Raw genomic sequence first — 16,568 nt, forward strand, 5'->3', positions numbered from 1 at the left:
ATTCACGACAGACTAATTCTGCAGAAGGCAAGGCAAGGTCGATCTTGGCTGGCTCTGACCGTCCACTCTTGGAGGAAGTTGTTCCTCTCCCATCTGCCCAGAGATACAGGCAGAGAGCAATGGGTTTAAATGTTCCCATGTTGCAAGTGACAAAAAAAAATGCACTTAACATGCTTAAGTTAAGTTAACTTGATTCTTCGTTATGAACAGATTTATATTCACATTTTTTTTCTTCTGTTGTGATGTTCCGTGTTCTCTTGTTTGCTGTGTTATTTGTGTTTTTATTCACTTCTACATTTAAATTTCACCAAGAGGGACAACAGTAATCCTAACTGAACTGACATGAAGTTTTGGATGAGTAGACCTGGAAACATCCCTCAGACTTTACTTATTACATTCATTCTCATTTGTGAAAGTTTGAGTTTTCTCAGCAATTACAGAAAACTGAATACCACGAGGAGCCGAGAGGAAGACATTCACTCATCTTAATTCGGCAGCAGCTTTCAGTTTTATTTCACAGCTGATGACCCTCGCACGTCGTACACTGTAATTATCGCTATCTCATTTGTCCCATTTTTACTACCACTCTCTTTTATTATACACCTACACCGCCACATTTCATAGAGAAAACATTTATTTTTCACTCCACACTAATTAAATGACAGCTATAGTTACTGGTTACATTGCGGAATAAGATTTTTGCACGTAAAACACTGAAGGGTAAACACTTACAGTATATAGTAATACTTCCCATCTCCATGCACCCTGGAAGTAGGTGAAGTTGTGCCAGAAACCTTTACTCTGCACACAAAGCATACATCTACATATCTACTGTGACGTTTTGCTATAAATTAACTGTCCAAGATAAAAGTCAGTTCATCAATTAATAACTGTCAAGTCTCAAAACATCTCATGGTTCCATCTTCACAAATGTGAGGATCTGGGTAATTCATTTCGTTTCGTTTCGTTTTCTTCCGCTTTATCCATGCGGGTCGCGGGTGATGTTACCGCTTTTATACCACCTTTTTTTTTCAAGGTGGAGCGGGGGTACTGGGGCCAAATCCAGTGACTCTATGGGCGAAGGCCAGGGTACTCCCTGGATGAGTCGCCAGCTCATCGCAGGGCGATCTGGGTAATTGTCATGATTTTTTTTTTTTAATCATTTTAACAAACCAAACTTTTAATCAATTAATGGAGAAAATAATAATCTATAAAGAAATTATTAGACACAGTCTCACAGAACAATGTGTTCCATTTTAACCACTAACAAGAATACAATCCTGCTGTTGTATTAATCCATCAGTAACCAGAACGTCACTCAGCAGAGTGCGCACCACCACCAAGGCCCAACAGGCCCCTTTTAACTCAATGAAGTCTAATCCAATGTCAAATAAAACATAGTTAGATCTGCTAAATCTGGAGTTTTATTAGGATCCGCATCAAACTCTTGTCACCACATTCATGTTTATTTAATCAAGAGCTATGCATTATATCCTGAGAAATTCACAAAAATGTTGAAAAAACAAAAATAATTCTGGATCTGTCCCTTTATTCAGATCCACACCAAATGTTAATGAGGTCTATTCTGGGCCAAGTACCATCATCCATCAAAGTTTTGTGGAAATCCATCCCGTAGTTTTTGTGTAATCCTGCTGACAATCCAACCAACAAACTGACACGGGTTATTTTTTGTAGTGTGAAGTTGTGGCTTTTACTTAAAGCAACAACATGTAGAAATTGCCATTTTATGCGACTTGGCGCCCCCCACAGACGTCGAGTGCAACACCACTGTCGTAAATACAAATCCCAGGTCTGTAAAAATGTGACCGCCGTAATGTAGGCGCGAACTACAAACATCATCACAATGTTATGTCTCGAGAACCTGAAGTAAACGTATATCTAACGCTCTGATCCACTCTCACTGAGGTTACATAGTGCAGGAACAAAGTGATGGGAGGGCAGGCTGCATCGCCAATGCACCCTATTACGAGACACTGTACCATCACAACGATTTTGAAGCTGTTAGTTTAAGATTAAAAAAAGGTTACATCATGTCATGTTGGACATTGTTGAGGATGTTTTTGCGCAGCTACAGGAAGAGACCGTCAAATTATCCACAGCGCTTCAGCTCGTGCTCTCATGCGGCAAATCTTAAGTCAACTGGGATACATTCTTTCCTTTCCAGTGCCAGAGAGGCCGGTGTTTGCATTATGCTTTGAGATTAACCCACCTATTTCATATCCACTGCAAGGACATGCAGACACCATTTGTTTAGTCCGAGCTCCTCCTCGGGAAATAAGCAGCCAGACAAGTTTAGCATAAAACCTTTATTACTGAACTGCAATGTGACGACATTTATTTTTCGCATTCATCTGTGCAAACATTTCACTAGACCATCTTGATATAAATAAATGGGGGCATGTGCTCTCATTTACAGTCCCCTCACAGCAGTGACATGACGGCTTCTGAAAATGAAGCCCAACATAAATATATGCAACAGAATCCAACTCACAAGTCGGACGACCCAACATAAGATTTTCAGCAGGGCTTTCAGAGAAACTGATACTCTCGACCAAAGAACTAATGCATTCTGGAGAGTTTCTGCCAACAGTGACCAGACATGTATTGCACTACTACAGCCATCAAAGGCCATTTGTCTTGTTGAGGCAGAACACGCACACACACACACACGCACACACACACACACACACACACACACACACACACACACACACACACACACACACACACACACACACACACCACACACACACACACACACACACACACACACCACACACACACACACACACACACACACACACACACAAACTCACGAAAAAAAAAAAGTACCATTCCTACTGGGAAAAGCATCTTAACTGCATTACAAAGTGCTCCATCCAGTAATTACAAATCGTATTGCATTTGAGGTTTCTTTAGAAATGGCAAGTGATCGTACCAACTATAAATACAAAAATGATAAGATGTGATCGTACATATACACAAAGGCATAAAGAAAGGCAAAAGTCCAATAAGTTTCCACCGCAGAATACTTCATATTTGGGTACGGAAGATAGGCTAGCAAACCAAGTACCGTTGTGTGTCTTTGTCTTTTTAAGAAATAAAACAGGAACCACCAGGAAGGCATTTGCCGTCGACTTTGATGATGGAGCACGTGGCAGGCAAGAACATGAATTCTAAAAAAAGACTTCTCGAAATTAAATAAACAAACAAAAAAAAATACCATTTCTGTTTCAACTCGTTGACGGGAGCAGCCTTGTTTTTCAATCCTCGGAGAGAAAAGGAGTGAGGATTGGCTCTGGACATGCTGTCCAGACTTTATGCTCTGAAGGATTTAGAGGTTGATGGGGAGAGTGGGCGAGCCAAGGCCTTCCTCCAACCACGGTACGGAGGAGGGGGTGCAGCGCTGGGCTGCCCGCCGATGGATGCGGCGGAGTCGCAGCAAGTACAACATGATGGACAGCAACACAATGAAGAAACAGGCCAGGAACAAGTAGTGGTTGTTGAAAAAGGAGAAGTTGTGCCGCCAGTGAGAGTGCGCTCCTTTCAGACTCTCCTGCTGGATGTCTCTGAAAGAGGTGGAAAAAAAACACACCCATATTAAAACTGGCTTTGAACAAAGATATGACGTGTATACAGAAACTGATTTACAGGTGGTGTTGATTATATATAAACACATACAGACATTTGACTGGATACGTGTTTTAACAAGAATCCTGATTATCCAGTTCTTGGGAGCTCCAATTTCAAGGAGCAGAAATCAGGAATTTCTTTCCTTACTTATCTCAGAACATTGATCAGGATTAACTCTCTCTTTCTAAAACTTAAAAGTCCTAGATATAAATCGTTTTTGAAACTGTAGTATATGATTAAAAGATGCCGGTGAATTGTTGAATATTTAATTTAACTGTTTCATCTGTTGTGCCTATTAAAGGCTTTGACAGAGCTCATTTCAAACTCAGGATATGTTTGAGACCAGTGGCATTCCTTTGCTTTAATTTCCCTGCTGCTGCTGTTTAAGCCCTCATACTACGTCCACGAACAGCCAATCCTGCGTACTGATCATTGTTTCAAACTCTCAGCTCATGTACCAATTAATAGCACTAAGAATTAACGCCTCCACTTACACCGAGGAACAGATTTAAGACGATTATTTTTGACAGCTAATATTATTCAAGGCTAAGAATGGGGCACGTGTGAGAGAAAATCCATCTTACCTCAAAGGCAGAAACCGTGTTCTGTAAAGAATAGCTCCAAGAGTCCACTGGACCTCCTTATCGTAGACCAACAGGGCGGTCTTCAGATTTTTATAATTGGGAGGGAAAGAAAATCCTGAGTGCAATACTTCGTACATCCACGCTGATTTGAAACACTGGTACCTGCGGACAAAAACATAAAGCCCTTGATAAACATTTGAGTCCAAACTTAGCTGGCATCCTTTTGCGGAATGTGACCAACTGGTTCGTACAGCTTTAGAGGCAGTTCGATAATCCTGCGTGACTTACTTCAGTCTGTGAAGATCAGCATGAGAGGCGTACAAGCCGGAGTCAAAGCGCTCCCTCAGAGTCCTCCATTGGGTGGAACAGTAACTCTGTAAATGTTAAACTACAGCATTAGGAGTGTTTCTGTCACATTAGTGTCATGATTTCATCGGCTCAGTGTGGCCTCTCCGTGCTTCTCGCTCCGCCTCTTCACCTGTGCCATTTGCGACTCCCCATCTGACATATTCTCGATCAGAAGCGGCTTTATTAACAAGAATGGTGTCAGAAAACGCAATGCGGAAAAAAAAAAAAAACGGGAATGGTTTCCCTTTTTGAATGACGAATACAGACCACTGCTACCTGGTGGTGTGGAGAGATATTTTCGCTCATGTAGGCGCAGAGCATACAAGCTAGTTAGTGGTAGTCTGATGGTCTTTGCTGTTGTGTTTAAGTGCAGCTTTTAGAGACACAGGCGACGCGACTGCCCGTGCCATTTCCAACTTCTTAGCAGACGTATTCTCAATTAGTATTGACTATATTAGTGAGAGTCAAGTAAAGTCTTCTCTTTTTGAATGAGTCATACAGGCTGCTGCTACATTGTGGTATGTAATGTTATTTCCTCTAATGCAGGCAAAGACTGTACAAGCTGTCTGCTGTCGGCCTTCGTCGCTGTTCTTTCCTCTGTGTGTGTGTGTCTCGGTCCAAAGTAGAAAAAAAAAAATCAATTATGCAGATCATAAAATGGATGGGGGTCTTAAAATCCTAATTCTAAACAGTAAGTGAACCAGTTTGAGAAGAATACAGTCAGTGGTGCTGTGATGATTAGCTCTCTGACAGAATACACTGCAACAAAATGTTAAAGGTCAAGTAAGATGAAGCTTTTCAAAATAAAAAAAAAAAAAAAAAATAGAGAATAAATTACACATTGAGGTTACAGCGGCCATGTGTCATGAGAGCAGACGTGAATTCTCTTCACTGTATTTACCTTGGCAGCCCGGGCATACTTTGAAGCGTTATAATCCCCGCCCATGCGCAGCACATCCTCCGTGCAGTAGTAGAACTCAGAGAAGCCGTAGAACTGACTGTTGCTGTAGTCAATGGCCGGCTGGTAGATGCCACTGAGGGAGGTTTGGGTCTCGTCGGTGCGGTTGAGGAACGGCTGCAGAATCTGCCTACACAGGTCAAAGTCCCCGGTGCCTCGCAGGTGGAGCTTCTGCGTAGATGGACCGACCTCATCCTGCAGGTCTGTGGGTAGACACGGGTCCAGGAGTGGAGACTCTGCTGTCTCGCCAATATGCTGATCTAAGAGTCTGGAGGAAACAGTAATACGTGGTTCATAAAAGTGGGAAAAAATCTAAATCGTTCGAAGAGCTCGATCTGGCGGTGGATCTCACTTGTTTCGAGTGGCAGTATTTCTGAGGAGGCTCTCTTCATATCTTTGGCGTGCTGCATTTCCTCCAAAACCCAGGAAGGTAGACACATAAACACGATAAACATGCTCTGTGCGATGTGCGTCACACCCTAGGTTGAACTCTGCCAGTAAGTTCTTGGCAACTTCCTCCTAGGGAACAAACAAAAATGAGCCTTGGAATGATGACACTGAAATTTTCCCCCATACATATCCTTGTGTGTTTAACATCTATAAGTTGACAACAGTGCTGACATGCAACACGTTAATATAGATTACTACAGAAGGTTACCTATGTTTCGGAGGCAATATAAACTAAATATAATGTCTCGGTTACCGTATCTCAAAAACACACCAGGAACGGAAGCTGAAACTATCTAAAAGGATGACAGTGAAATTTGATTGAGCATCATGTGGTGAAAGGGAAAACAATGAGATCAGGGAGGACAAGCATCGTCTGCCAAACCGACTACTGTACATGAATCACTACAACACAAACAAAAGTTCTTGCCATGGACAACTCTCACTGCTCTCGGCAGTCTCTGCATAAAATGACTTAATGTTCTCAGTGCAAAAGTCCTGCCATGGAGTCATGCAGCAGGCTTACAGTGTGCCCCTCAACAGTGATGAATGGAGAGCAGATCCTCTCCACGGGACAAAAATGGTGCATACAGGTTTAACCAGGGAATGACAGAGGTTGGAAGGAGGGAGAAGAACAAAGGGTGAGTGACAAAAAAACCAAAGACAGCACAAAAACAGAATTGGTTGTGGATAATAACCTGCTGTGGAGAAGCAAAGCTTACAGTTTTGGGCACTTCGTACGCGATCTGCGTGGAGACCCCGCCCATGTCCAGGACACCCGCAGTCCTTTTCCTCACCATCGCCTCCTGCTGATCATTGCCTGGGACATGCACCTCCACTACAGCTTCCCCGTCTTCAAAAAATGCCCAGAGAAAGCAAACAGACCGGGAGGGTGTATCATGTGATTATTGTGTTTTTGCACATTTGGAGGCATATAAGTGTTTCTTATGTAGATCGGTGAGCATATACTAAATCGGCTTTTTATGCAAAAACAAAAAAACGGCACACTGTAGAAATATCAATGGTTTGTGTACTTACCATTGTGCACATGGTTAAACCTTCCGAGCACAAAGTTTATTCCAATCCATGCATAGACACCTAAAGCCAATGACAAGTTGTAATGTTTCATACAAACTTTATACCGTGGAGAATCTTAAATCCCTTGTAATTTAGGGTTGAACGATATATATCGATATCAAGATATGTATATGCGTATTGCTGGAATTTAGCCCATAAATAGAACACATAATATTTATTCAAAAACTTGTTATTTTCTACAATATTGCTGTTCTTTGCTACTAGTCAAGAAAAGTCATATTTCTTAGTTTACACGTTACATCCCTATTATGCTCATCTCTTAGTAATAATCGGAAATTGCAATGCCCTCAACGTTACGTCAATTTTCCCCCATGTTACTGAATATTGATATTTTTCAAGGTATTGTATCAAAGTTTACAGTATAAAATTACAGTATTGTGACAGTATTCAACATAAACTATTATCATGAATTGAGAGACACTCTGCTACATAGTGACACCTACTGTTATCTGAATGTAATTTATTAAGTATATCACATGAATATCGTTTTTGGATAAGTTACCAAGTCTAAAGTTGCAGTTACAATACATTTCAGTTGAGTATGCCGATTGTCATTCCTGTCTATTCTTATAATTCTTTGTTTTATTACCTTCCTGTTTTCCGGAAATCACTTCCACGTGGGAATCAGAGAAGAGGAAGTTGAAATGGACTGGGATGTCTGTTCGCAGGTCCTCGAGAAGTGCCTCCTGTTGACTGAGATTAAACCACAGAAACTTCACTGTAAAAATGTATTCCGGATGACACATCAATGCTTTTCCCTTTCCGGTGCATGTTTAAGAGTATATTTCTTGCTGCTAAATCTAAACCTGGGGCCTGAGTGCACATGAAAAGATGACGCTCATTTGACCGACTGTACCTTTCAGGAAGGATTCTCATTCCAGCTGTGCACAAGATGTACAGAGGTGTTTCCTGGTGCTTATTTTTGGGGATATGTTGGGCTGCAAAGCTCAGCAACGGATAGATATAATCACTGGCTTTCTCTGGCGTTTTCGCCAATTCAGAGATGCCTACAAGGAAAAGCATTAAGACAAGGTTATATTTCAATCACTGCAGAATCTTTACTCAAACAGCGCAAATTATTCTTCTTACCCGGTTTGATCTTCATGACCACTGGCTTGCGGTGTTGATCTCTCATTTGCTGAATGTCCAGCAGTTCGTGTGGGTTACCATTGTGCCGGGGCCAGCAGTACACAAACACCCTGGAGCCACTGCTGCCACAGTCCACCACCAGGCCATAGTTTAGGTTGGGGTTGCTTGTGTCTGTTGCATCCACATCTGTCACCCGCGCCAAGTGCCTTTCAAACAACACAGATTTATTAGGATATTATTCCCTGTGTTGATTATAACATAAAAGGGCCTGGAGAGGGCTCGTGGTTTACCTGTGAAAGTGATTCTCCTTTCTGAGCCAGCTCGCGTGGCCCTTCCCAGTGACGAGCAGCAGGTAGAGCAGTCCAATGAGGCAGAGCACCAGGCCGATGAAGAGCAGCTGTCTCAGGGAGGGTATCAGGAGCCGAGGAAGCACCTGGGATGGCAGGCTGAAGTGCCATGAGGCTGGGAAAAGGCACGAAAAGCTGATCCTGTCAAGAGATAAAAGGAAGGGGAGCCTCAGCAAGGCATTTTATAAATATGTCACAGATATGAATCAGATGAAGGCAAGCAAACCTTCCCATGATGCAGATTGTTGGCTTAATTAAGAATCAGTCTGCTGCAGGAGGGACTGGGCTTATTCAGTGGCTCCATCCCGTCATCCTTACATGTCACCATGACCTTTTGGAGGAAAATATCAGAAATATTACCATTATTCAGTGATCAACTTCTTAAGTTTTTTGTATGAAAAAGGCCTAACAGACGAATGAAACATAACGGTAAGTTGTCGCATCGTCGGGTTAAATCGACGCTGTAATAACAGGCGATTTCAACGTATTCGAGCTATGAAAAGAGATGAGCCACACCGAAAAGACGACGGTGAAAGACTGCTGTTACAAATAAAGTAAGAAATGTTAGCTAACATGAGTGTTTTCAGATGTCTGTGAGGGCTGGCGATAGTGTAGCAGCGAGCTAACAGACCTGGATTTGACATGTTTAAACACATCGTCATGGCCACCACGGTGAACTTTAATTTCGCGGCCTTTACATGATTTCATACTTACGAACAAAAAAAGTGAAAGTCCCTCCCTTCCTAGAAAAATCTACATTTCTGGGCAGCCAGATGCTAACCGCTGGCTAACATGAAGCGAGTATGTGGCAGGTCTCCGGTGAGTGACGTGGGTGTCCCGCACACGGTGTGTTTGATTTTTATCTCCGCGTCGGCCGGAGAGCAGCAACAACATAGGTAAACCCAAACCGCCCAACATCCTTCTATTTCTTTGACATTTACTGGCGCGCTGTAACCACGGTTGAGGCGCATTACCGTCACCTAGTGGCTGAAATGTGTACCATGAGAAATCAATACATGATAAGTCCAAATCCTATTTCAGATTGTTTACATTTTTTTAATTCCAACAATTTCATTGAAAATGGCCAAAATACACATACACAACGGTTAGTCTATATAGAGGATAAACAAACTGCCAAGGAGAAAACGGTATGGTAGTAAAATCAGATAAACAGTCACGTTTATATTCAGGTCTCCAATAACTTCGACCAAAACTTGATCGTAAAAGGCTTTTATTTAAAAAATAATACAAAAGATACAGTATGAAATCTATTCAAGGCACCATAGAAGTCTGTCAAATACATTGTGATATGAGACAAGATTTGAGGACATAGTATACATATATGTACGTCAGTGTCAAATCAATCTGTGTGTGTAGCATTTTAATCAACTAAAATAACAAGAAAAATAGGATTAAAGTCCTGCAACCTAACATACTAATGCACAGTGCTGGGGAGAAGTGAACTACATGTAATCAAACGCAAAGCTTAACTACATTTTGTAGCTCATTGTTACTTCAACCACATTCACATCAGCATTGTGACTCAAGTAGTTAAAGCAGGCATTATGTAAATGTATAACATGGTGACATACCATGATGTGATGTCAATTTCATTGTACTCTCCTGTACAATGACAATAAAGACTATTCTATTCTATGTCACATGTTTTCAGTGGGAGAGAGGTGCTTCTTTTGGTCTGGACTTTTTTTTAACTTTCATGTGCACTAGAATATATAACACACTTATAGTAATAGGTATCCTTTAAGTTAACCAAACTAAATTTCAGCTGTAGTTCTGCTAGTGTGCAATGATTGGTATCTTGTAGCTATATGCTTTGAAAGTAACTACCCCAAAAGTGCTAATGTAATTGATATTGTACAAAGAGCTCAGTGCATTTGTATTTTGAATCAGTTCAAGCTTTATTTATCCACGTTCATCAGTGTTGCTCCTGTTTTGGGAGGTTTTCATCTCTTCACTAAGACCAGACAACTTCCACCCTCCTGAACGCCTTACAGTCAAACCATCCACTCAGACTGATCTGCCAGCAGCAACTCACATCAACAAACCTGAGTCTCTTGCTCCGTAGCATTATACTTTTCACAGTTTCTGTCCTCACATCTGTTCGCGGGACTTCAATGCGTTGTACCCTCCCGAGTGGCAAGTCTGTGAGAGAAACAAAGAGAGGCTGGTCCTCTCTGAGGATCTGTACATCCTGTAAAACCCAGTCCAGAGAACACGGCAGGGAGACCAGTGAGAGCTTCTCTAGTAGAGGGGAACCAGCCAGGAGACACCTGAGCACCCTCTTCAGGGACATCCAGGACATGACAGGCCTCATTTGGCTGTGCTCGTAGGAGAATCTTCATGGACACAAGACAGATGAGTCACAAGAGGAAGATGACTTGATTAGGCAGTTTTTAACCTTAACACCTTTATCACATTATGCTTGACTTGGCTGCAGGGATTTGTGGCTAAAGAAAATCATGACACCACTGTAATGTTAGCAGACTGAACTTTGGATTTTGTTGATGTTAAGAGAGAAATGCACCTTTTCATTGTAAAGATTGTTACACGCAATGAAAACACACTCCTTTGCTGATAGAAAATAGAAATATACGAGTAGATTAGTAGTGTGTTTGGTAAAAGACACAAAGACAACCGTGATAAAAGCACGACAACAGGATCCACGAAAATTATCGACCATAACTGCCTTGCAGCGGATCCTCAGTTTAAACCACTCCTGTTTATTCTGGTGAACATTACTGACTCTCATTATTTGAGCACTAACAATTAACATTACTGAGTCCCATTCCAACAGTATCTGTGGGGGTTATTCAGCTAGGTTGATGTTTGATTTTAGATTTCTCACATTGGGAGACACTAAAGATGCATAGAATAACATTTTTAACTCGTAAACATCTCAATATTATATTCAAATATGCAAATGGACACCTGAACTAAAATAAACATTTAAATGTGAATTTTGGATGTTTTCTTTCTACCAAGTTTGCAACAAACACATGACTGCATGTGCAGGAACAAAACAGTGAATCCTAGCAGTTTGTCAATCTCTGACAGTTCCCAGTGTGCCTGAATGGTAGGCTTACTTGAGTGTGAGAGAGCGGAGGTCAGGCAGCCGTGGAAGATCCCGATCATCCTGCTGATCCTCCTGGATCTCTTCTATCTGTGACACGGTGGGAGGCTCGGCAGAGATGTGCAGGTCTCTGAGTCGGGGACAGGCTTTGATGACCTCCAGCAGAGGGGTGTGAGGGCTGGTTTTCACCCCTTCCAGGGTGAGAGAGAGCAAGGACGAGCCTGCAACTTGCAAGGCAGGAAGGAGATCTACCAGAGGGCCTGAGTAGTGAAGTGAGAGGCTCCGCAGCTGATCTGACCACATCTGGAGGCCCGCGGCTAACAGAGAACGCTGGCTCCTTCCTCTGGTACCCTCATAATCGACAACGTTCACAGATATGGAGTGGATGCGTGGACACAAACGACTTATACTGTCTAGAGAGTCGCATGATACGTTGCTAACGTCCTTTAAGCGCAAGATCAGGTGTTTATCACCTGACTGAGATACTCTCCCTTTTTCCTCTGAGCAACTAGGTCCCTCATCTTCTTCACTTTCACCACTGTATCCCTCCGACAACATCCTCTCCTCATCTTCCTCATCTGCAGCTTCTGCTCCTTCTCCCTTTCGCCTACAACTATCCATGCCCTGCCTGTGCCTCCACCCCTCCCACACCTCCTCCAGCCTCGGAATCCCTTCTCTGTCAGTGAACTCACCCGTCTGCTCGAACTCTCTGTGCTGGATGAGACGGGTGGCCTGCGCGAGCCCGTCCATGGCCACTCTCTCCAGGCCGGGCAGGGAGAGGAGAAGGTAGGCGGCAACCGCAACAGGGTCTCCCTCTTGTTCCCCAAACCCAATATCCAGAGCGAGCAGACTGCTGAGGGGAAGAGGAGACAGAGGTGCAGAGGCAGGGGGGGGGAGAGAAGACTGGGATGTAGCGGTGCAGCCAGGGGACGAAAAGGAAACCCCACCTCCAAGAGGAAGCAGCGCAGCAGGGGAAAGAAAGTGACAGCGGGACACGTCCAGATGGCGCAGAAAACGACAGCGGCTGGTGATCGTCCTGATTACACACCTGTCACAGGGTGTACCAGCCAGGGAGAGCGAGCGGAGGGCAGGTAGACACGAGAGGGTTTCAGACAGGACCTTTGAGGGCAGCTGCTGGGCTCCAGTCAGGTCCAGACTCCACAAGCTCTGAGACAAAATGAATTTAAAGAGTTACAGGCCAGACACAGGATTCAAGATTCTTAAAATCGATTTTAAAGGGTGTTTATTTACACCCTCAACACACGGTCGAGCTCATGCATCCACTTCAGACAGGCTACGCACTAACACTTTCAGCTGAGCAGCTACAGTGAAGATTTTTCGGCTGAAATATGAATCAATCTGACTCAATCAACCTCGGGGTTTCTCAAGGCTTTTTTTCGTTGCTTATTAACATTTTAAAAAAAAATCCCAATCTACCCAAGTTGTTTAGAAAGTGCTGCTTTGCTGTGAGGCTCCAGAAATTCTTCAACTGACTTTCCATCAGCGTGAGGGTGAGTAGATTATAGCAAAATAATAAAAAGGCTCAAACGTCTCTCTTGGAATAACTGATCCACCATCTGTGCAGCTGACTTCACTGTTAACTGCACTTTCAGTTTTTTTTTTCGGTAAAAGACAAAAATGTACAAAAGCCCTCAGTTGCAATCAATAGCTAATGAGGACACAGAGACAGGATTCCCTCTCACCTGACAACGTGCAGCAATGTGGGGACAGAGGGCTGAGTTGACCAGACTACAACACTTTTCCATAGACAGCACACGGAGTTGAGGGACCAGCAGGAGGTGGAGGGCTGCTCGGGTCATCTGCTTTCTGCTGCACAGCAGCGACATCAGCTCCTGGACCAGATCACCTGCTACAGGACAGCACAATCCAGAAAGAGAGACATACAGGGAGATATTGTAGCAGGATTGGAAGTTTCATGTCAAGCACACATGAGGAAGAGAGTCTACATTCGTTTTTTCAATTTATGCCTCACTCTACACAAGAGTAAGTGTGATGTATTTCCTTAAATGTAGACTTTTATTTGAGTTTCCTTTCATTTCCTGTCATGCTGATACAATGAAAGACAGGGACAAAACACGTGATCATGTCTGTTAAATAAGCTCCCACAGACTCACGCAGGATGTTGAACGGCCCCATGATGTATCTGAAGGAATAATGATCCATGTAGTTGTCAGCATAGTCCTTCACCCACACGTCCTTCATGTTGTCAGCGAGGCTCAGCAGACTCAGCCGCGTCAAGGAATACACAGAGCCGTCTTCATCCATCTCCCCACAGGTGCCCCTGAACTTCATTTTCTTCACCTTCTTCCCCGTGGGCTTAGCATGCACCGGACCACCACCCGAGGCCTGAAACAGAGGCATTGCTGGACGGCAGTGGCTGGTCTCAGTGCCGAGGTGGATGCTGAGCCTGTGTGATGAGATGATCGACTGAATTGAAATCTTATTTCTGATAAATTGTGTTTGCTTATTTTTTTTCCCCCTCTAATTTGCTTTTAAATATCCTCACTTGCCCTCATAGAGACCAATGTACACATCAAAACAAGTTGTAAACTCCTATTTTTACTGTTTTTATTGTGTAGTTTCCGGGCTTTCCTCCTCAAAGGTGTCGGCATGTAGATGGTGATAAAAGAATTCTGCGGAGGCAAGGCTGGGTGGAATGATAGAGCAATCTTTATCAAAACAGAATCTAGAGCCTTGAGTCCGGATCAGAAGCGGCCGCTTTCTGATATTATCAAATCTGTGGACAAAACAATGCCAAAATGCTTTGCCCTCTGTTCTATCAGAACTCCTATCAGCCTTTGCTCTCAGGAGATCATCCAAGTGCCACCCTCCTGTTCTTCCTGTGAGGGCCTTTTTTAGAGTCCCTTCCCAAGGACACCCACTTCTTCTGATTGGTTCCCTTGCCAAATTATCCAATGGACTAAAAAATGAGTTTGACCTGTGTTAGGAATCGCTCACTATTTGGCATGCAGGTCAAACTTAGCTAAGCACTTTATCGTCTGTTACCTTTGGCCCCTCACAGTTGGAAGCCAACTCCCGGACCTTCATTCACACAATGAAAATCAACTGGTCATGATTGAATTCAAACTAAGTAGATCAGTCATGACTGAATCCAACCTAAGTAGGTCAGAATGTGTTGTCCTCCAGATACCTCAATTGTTTATTCATTCGTTCATTTTTCTCTATTCGTGGTTTATTTGACAGGGACAGGGACAGTATACAAAGACAGACTGAAACCGTTTTCTACAGGTATCACATAATGTTCATGGCAGTTGCTAATTTGTAACACCCTTCTCAAGAAGAAGGGCTTGCATCAAAATAAGAAATATAAATGGATAAATACAGTAAACTTTGTACAGCCAGATAAAATAAAGCGCACATTTTAAAATGAAGTGTGGGGTAATAGACTGTGCAATACCATGTATGTGCCACTCATGACTTTAACTGTGTGCTTATCAAGTTAATTGAGCTGAGAGAGCGACAAACCGAAAGTAAGGCAAACACAGCCTGTCCGTGAACGTGTAACATCCAGTCACAAGTATTTCTATTGCACTGACACCTACCTGACACGTCAACTCGAAGACGTTCTTCTAAGCAAAGTAGAAGTCTGAGTAGAAGTCAGGGAGTGAGGAAAAGGAAAGTGTCCTTCCTGGTTGGATACGTCACGTGACATATTGGTGCTCTTCCCTAAGTTTTGTCTCTCAGGCACGATCGCCTCTCAGGCTGCGTAGATCAACGGGCAGCCATGACATTCAACCAGGTACACACACACACACACACACACACACACACACACACACACACACACACACACAATCTATGCGCACTGACAATCTGATTGCAGAGGCGGTGATACACAGTCTCAAGAGTAATGTCTTCCTTTAAGATAATACCTAGGGCAAAAATAACCCATGTAACCTCAATCAGGATCTATGTTCAGGGACGCTCAAAGGTCTTCAGAAAAGGTTTTGTTTACGCTTAATAACTAATAAGCACTCTGAAACCTCTCTTAGAATGTCTTTTCTGCAGGATATAAAGTAGTAGGCAACATATAGACAATAGAGAACATTCAAAACTGAAAAAAATATTTGCTTTCAAATTTTTAAAGGTGCACTCCGTCGTGTTGGGGAAGAAATGTTGAACAGAAGAGAAAGAGCTTTAGTGGCTGATTTAAAAAAAAACAAAAAAAATTTATGTTGAAACTAAATAAATCAGCTCCCATCATGTAAATGGCTCAATAAACAAACTGACCTTAAAGGAAACACCAATTTCACACTATTTTACTTTGTTTATATATGGGGGACTCTGCCACCTTTCTAGCTTCCACCAGTGTTCTGGGGACCTTATTTTTAATCAATGAATATCTTTTAATCATCATCATCACAATACAAATGGAAAATGTAAATATGGAGAAAGTGGCTGAAAAAAAACAAAAAAACACCAGAACTTCACAAACAGACTACAGTTTACATTTACAGTTACACAGAGGGGGGGGGGAACACAATGCCTATGCAGAAAATTGTATTTTCCCAAAATACAAGAGACATTAAAGTCCTCATAAAATAGAGTTGTTCTTCTTCAGTTTTGTTTGGGACTCCTTAAGGGTTCAGTGTGTAGGTAGTGTCATCTAGTGGTGACATTTACGATTGCAACCAACAGATTAGTGCTGGCCTCAACCTGCCCCTCAGGTGATTGTACACAGATGAAGACACAATTGTGAATATGATATTCAATTCATTCATTCAATCATTCAGAATCCTACACACTAGCCCCTTAATCTTCACATTTCCTAGCTGATATTTTTTAACTGGCTAACTGGCTGTTCAGAGGATATTTGTCACAGGCATTGAATTCTAACCGGTGAAAAAATTCTCTCTCCTGGGTGACTTCACCTTTGTCACTGCTTCAAACCAGTAGAGTTGACTGCAGAC

General features: G+C 42.7%; 2 protein-coding genes across 3 annotated transcripts; both read right to left on the reverse strand.

Annotated features, from left to right (window-relative positions):
* Window positions 1-2,926: 2,926 nt before the first annotated feature.
* Window positions 2,927-9,439, reverse strand: LOC115581866 (ectonucleoside triphosphate diphosphohydrolase 4). Of its 2 annotated transcripts, none has more exons than XM_030417355.1 (13): window positions 9,240-9,439; window positions 8,752-8,856; window positions 8,469-8,666; window positions 8,179-8,384; window positions 7,946-8,096; window positions 7,679-7,782; window positions 7,030-7,089; window positions 6,714-6,844; window positions 5,897-6,063; window positions 5,488-5,812; window positions 4,527-4,612; window positions 4,239-4,400; window positions 2,927-3,590 (listed from the first exon to the last, which is right to left on the reverse strand). In XM_030417355.1, exons 2-13 carry the CDS (start codon window positions 8,757-8,759, stop codon window positions 3,356-3,358), a joined length of 1,833 nt encoding a protein of 610 aa, XP_030273215.1. In that variant the 5' UTR covers window positions 8,760-8,856; window positions 9,240-9,439; the 3' UTR covers window positions 2,927-3,355. The 2 variants fall into 2 exon arrangements, with proteins under 2 accessions (XP_030273215.1, XP_030273214.1); XM_030417354.1 differs by having other exon boundaries at window positions 6,690-6,844.
* A 300-nt stretch (window positions 9,440-9,739) lies between these two features.
* On the reverse strand, window positions 9,740-15,312 carry LOC115581045 (uncharacterized). The gene is made up of 5 exons (XM_030415864.1): window positions 15,201-15,312; window positions 13,752-14,044; window positions 13,320-13,486; window positions 11,630-12,783; window positions 9,740-10,882 (listed from the first exon to the last, which is right to left on the reverse strand). Exons 2-5 carry the CDS (start codon window positions 13,996-13,998, stop codon window positions 10,501-10,503), a joined length of 1,950 nt encoding a protein of 649 aa, XP_030271724.1. The 5' UTR covers window positions 13,999-14,044; window positions 15,201-15,312; the 3' UTR covers window positions 9,740-10,500.
* Window positions 15,313-16,568: the final 1,256 nt, after the last annotated feature.

The sequence above is a fragment of the Sparus aurata genome, chromosome 5, assembly GCF_900880675.1.
Source record: "Sparus aurata chromosome 5, fSpaAur1.1, whole genome shotgun sequence".
NCBI classification, from domain to species: domain Eukaryota; kingdom Metazoa; phylum Chordata; class Actinopteri; order Spariformes; family Sparidae; genus Sparus; species Sparus aurata.

Bases quoted from the DNA above. Each gene is read 5' to 3' on its own strand.
- LOC115581045 (XM_030415864.1), bottom strand. From the start codon at position 13,998: ATGCCTCTGTTTCAGGCCTCGGGTGGTGGTCCGGTGCATGCTAAGCCC. The intron at 13,487-13,751 runs GTGAGTCTGTGG...GCTGTCCTGTAG, and splicing joins GGGGCCGTTCAACATCCTGC to CAGGTGATCTGGTCCAGGAG. The intron at 10,883-11,629 runs GTAAGCCTACCA...GTGTCCATGAAG, and splicing joins CTCCGCTCTCTCACACTCAA to ATTCTCCTACGAGCACAGCC.
- LOC115581866 (XM_030417354.1), bottom strand. The intron at 8,097-8,178 runs GTAAGAAGAATA...TTTTCCTTGTAG, and splicing joins GGTCATGAAGATCAAACCGG to GCATCTCTGAATTGGCGAAA. The intron at 4,613-5,487 runs GTAAATACAGTG...TAACATTTACAG, and splicing joins AGTATGCCCGGGCTGCCAAG to AGTTACTGTTCCACCCAATG.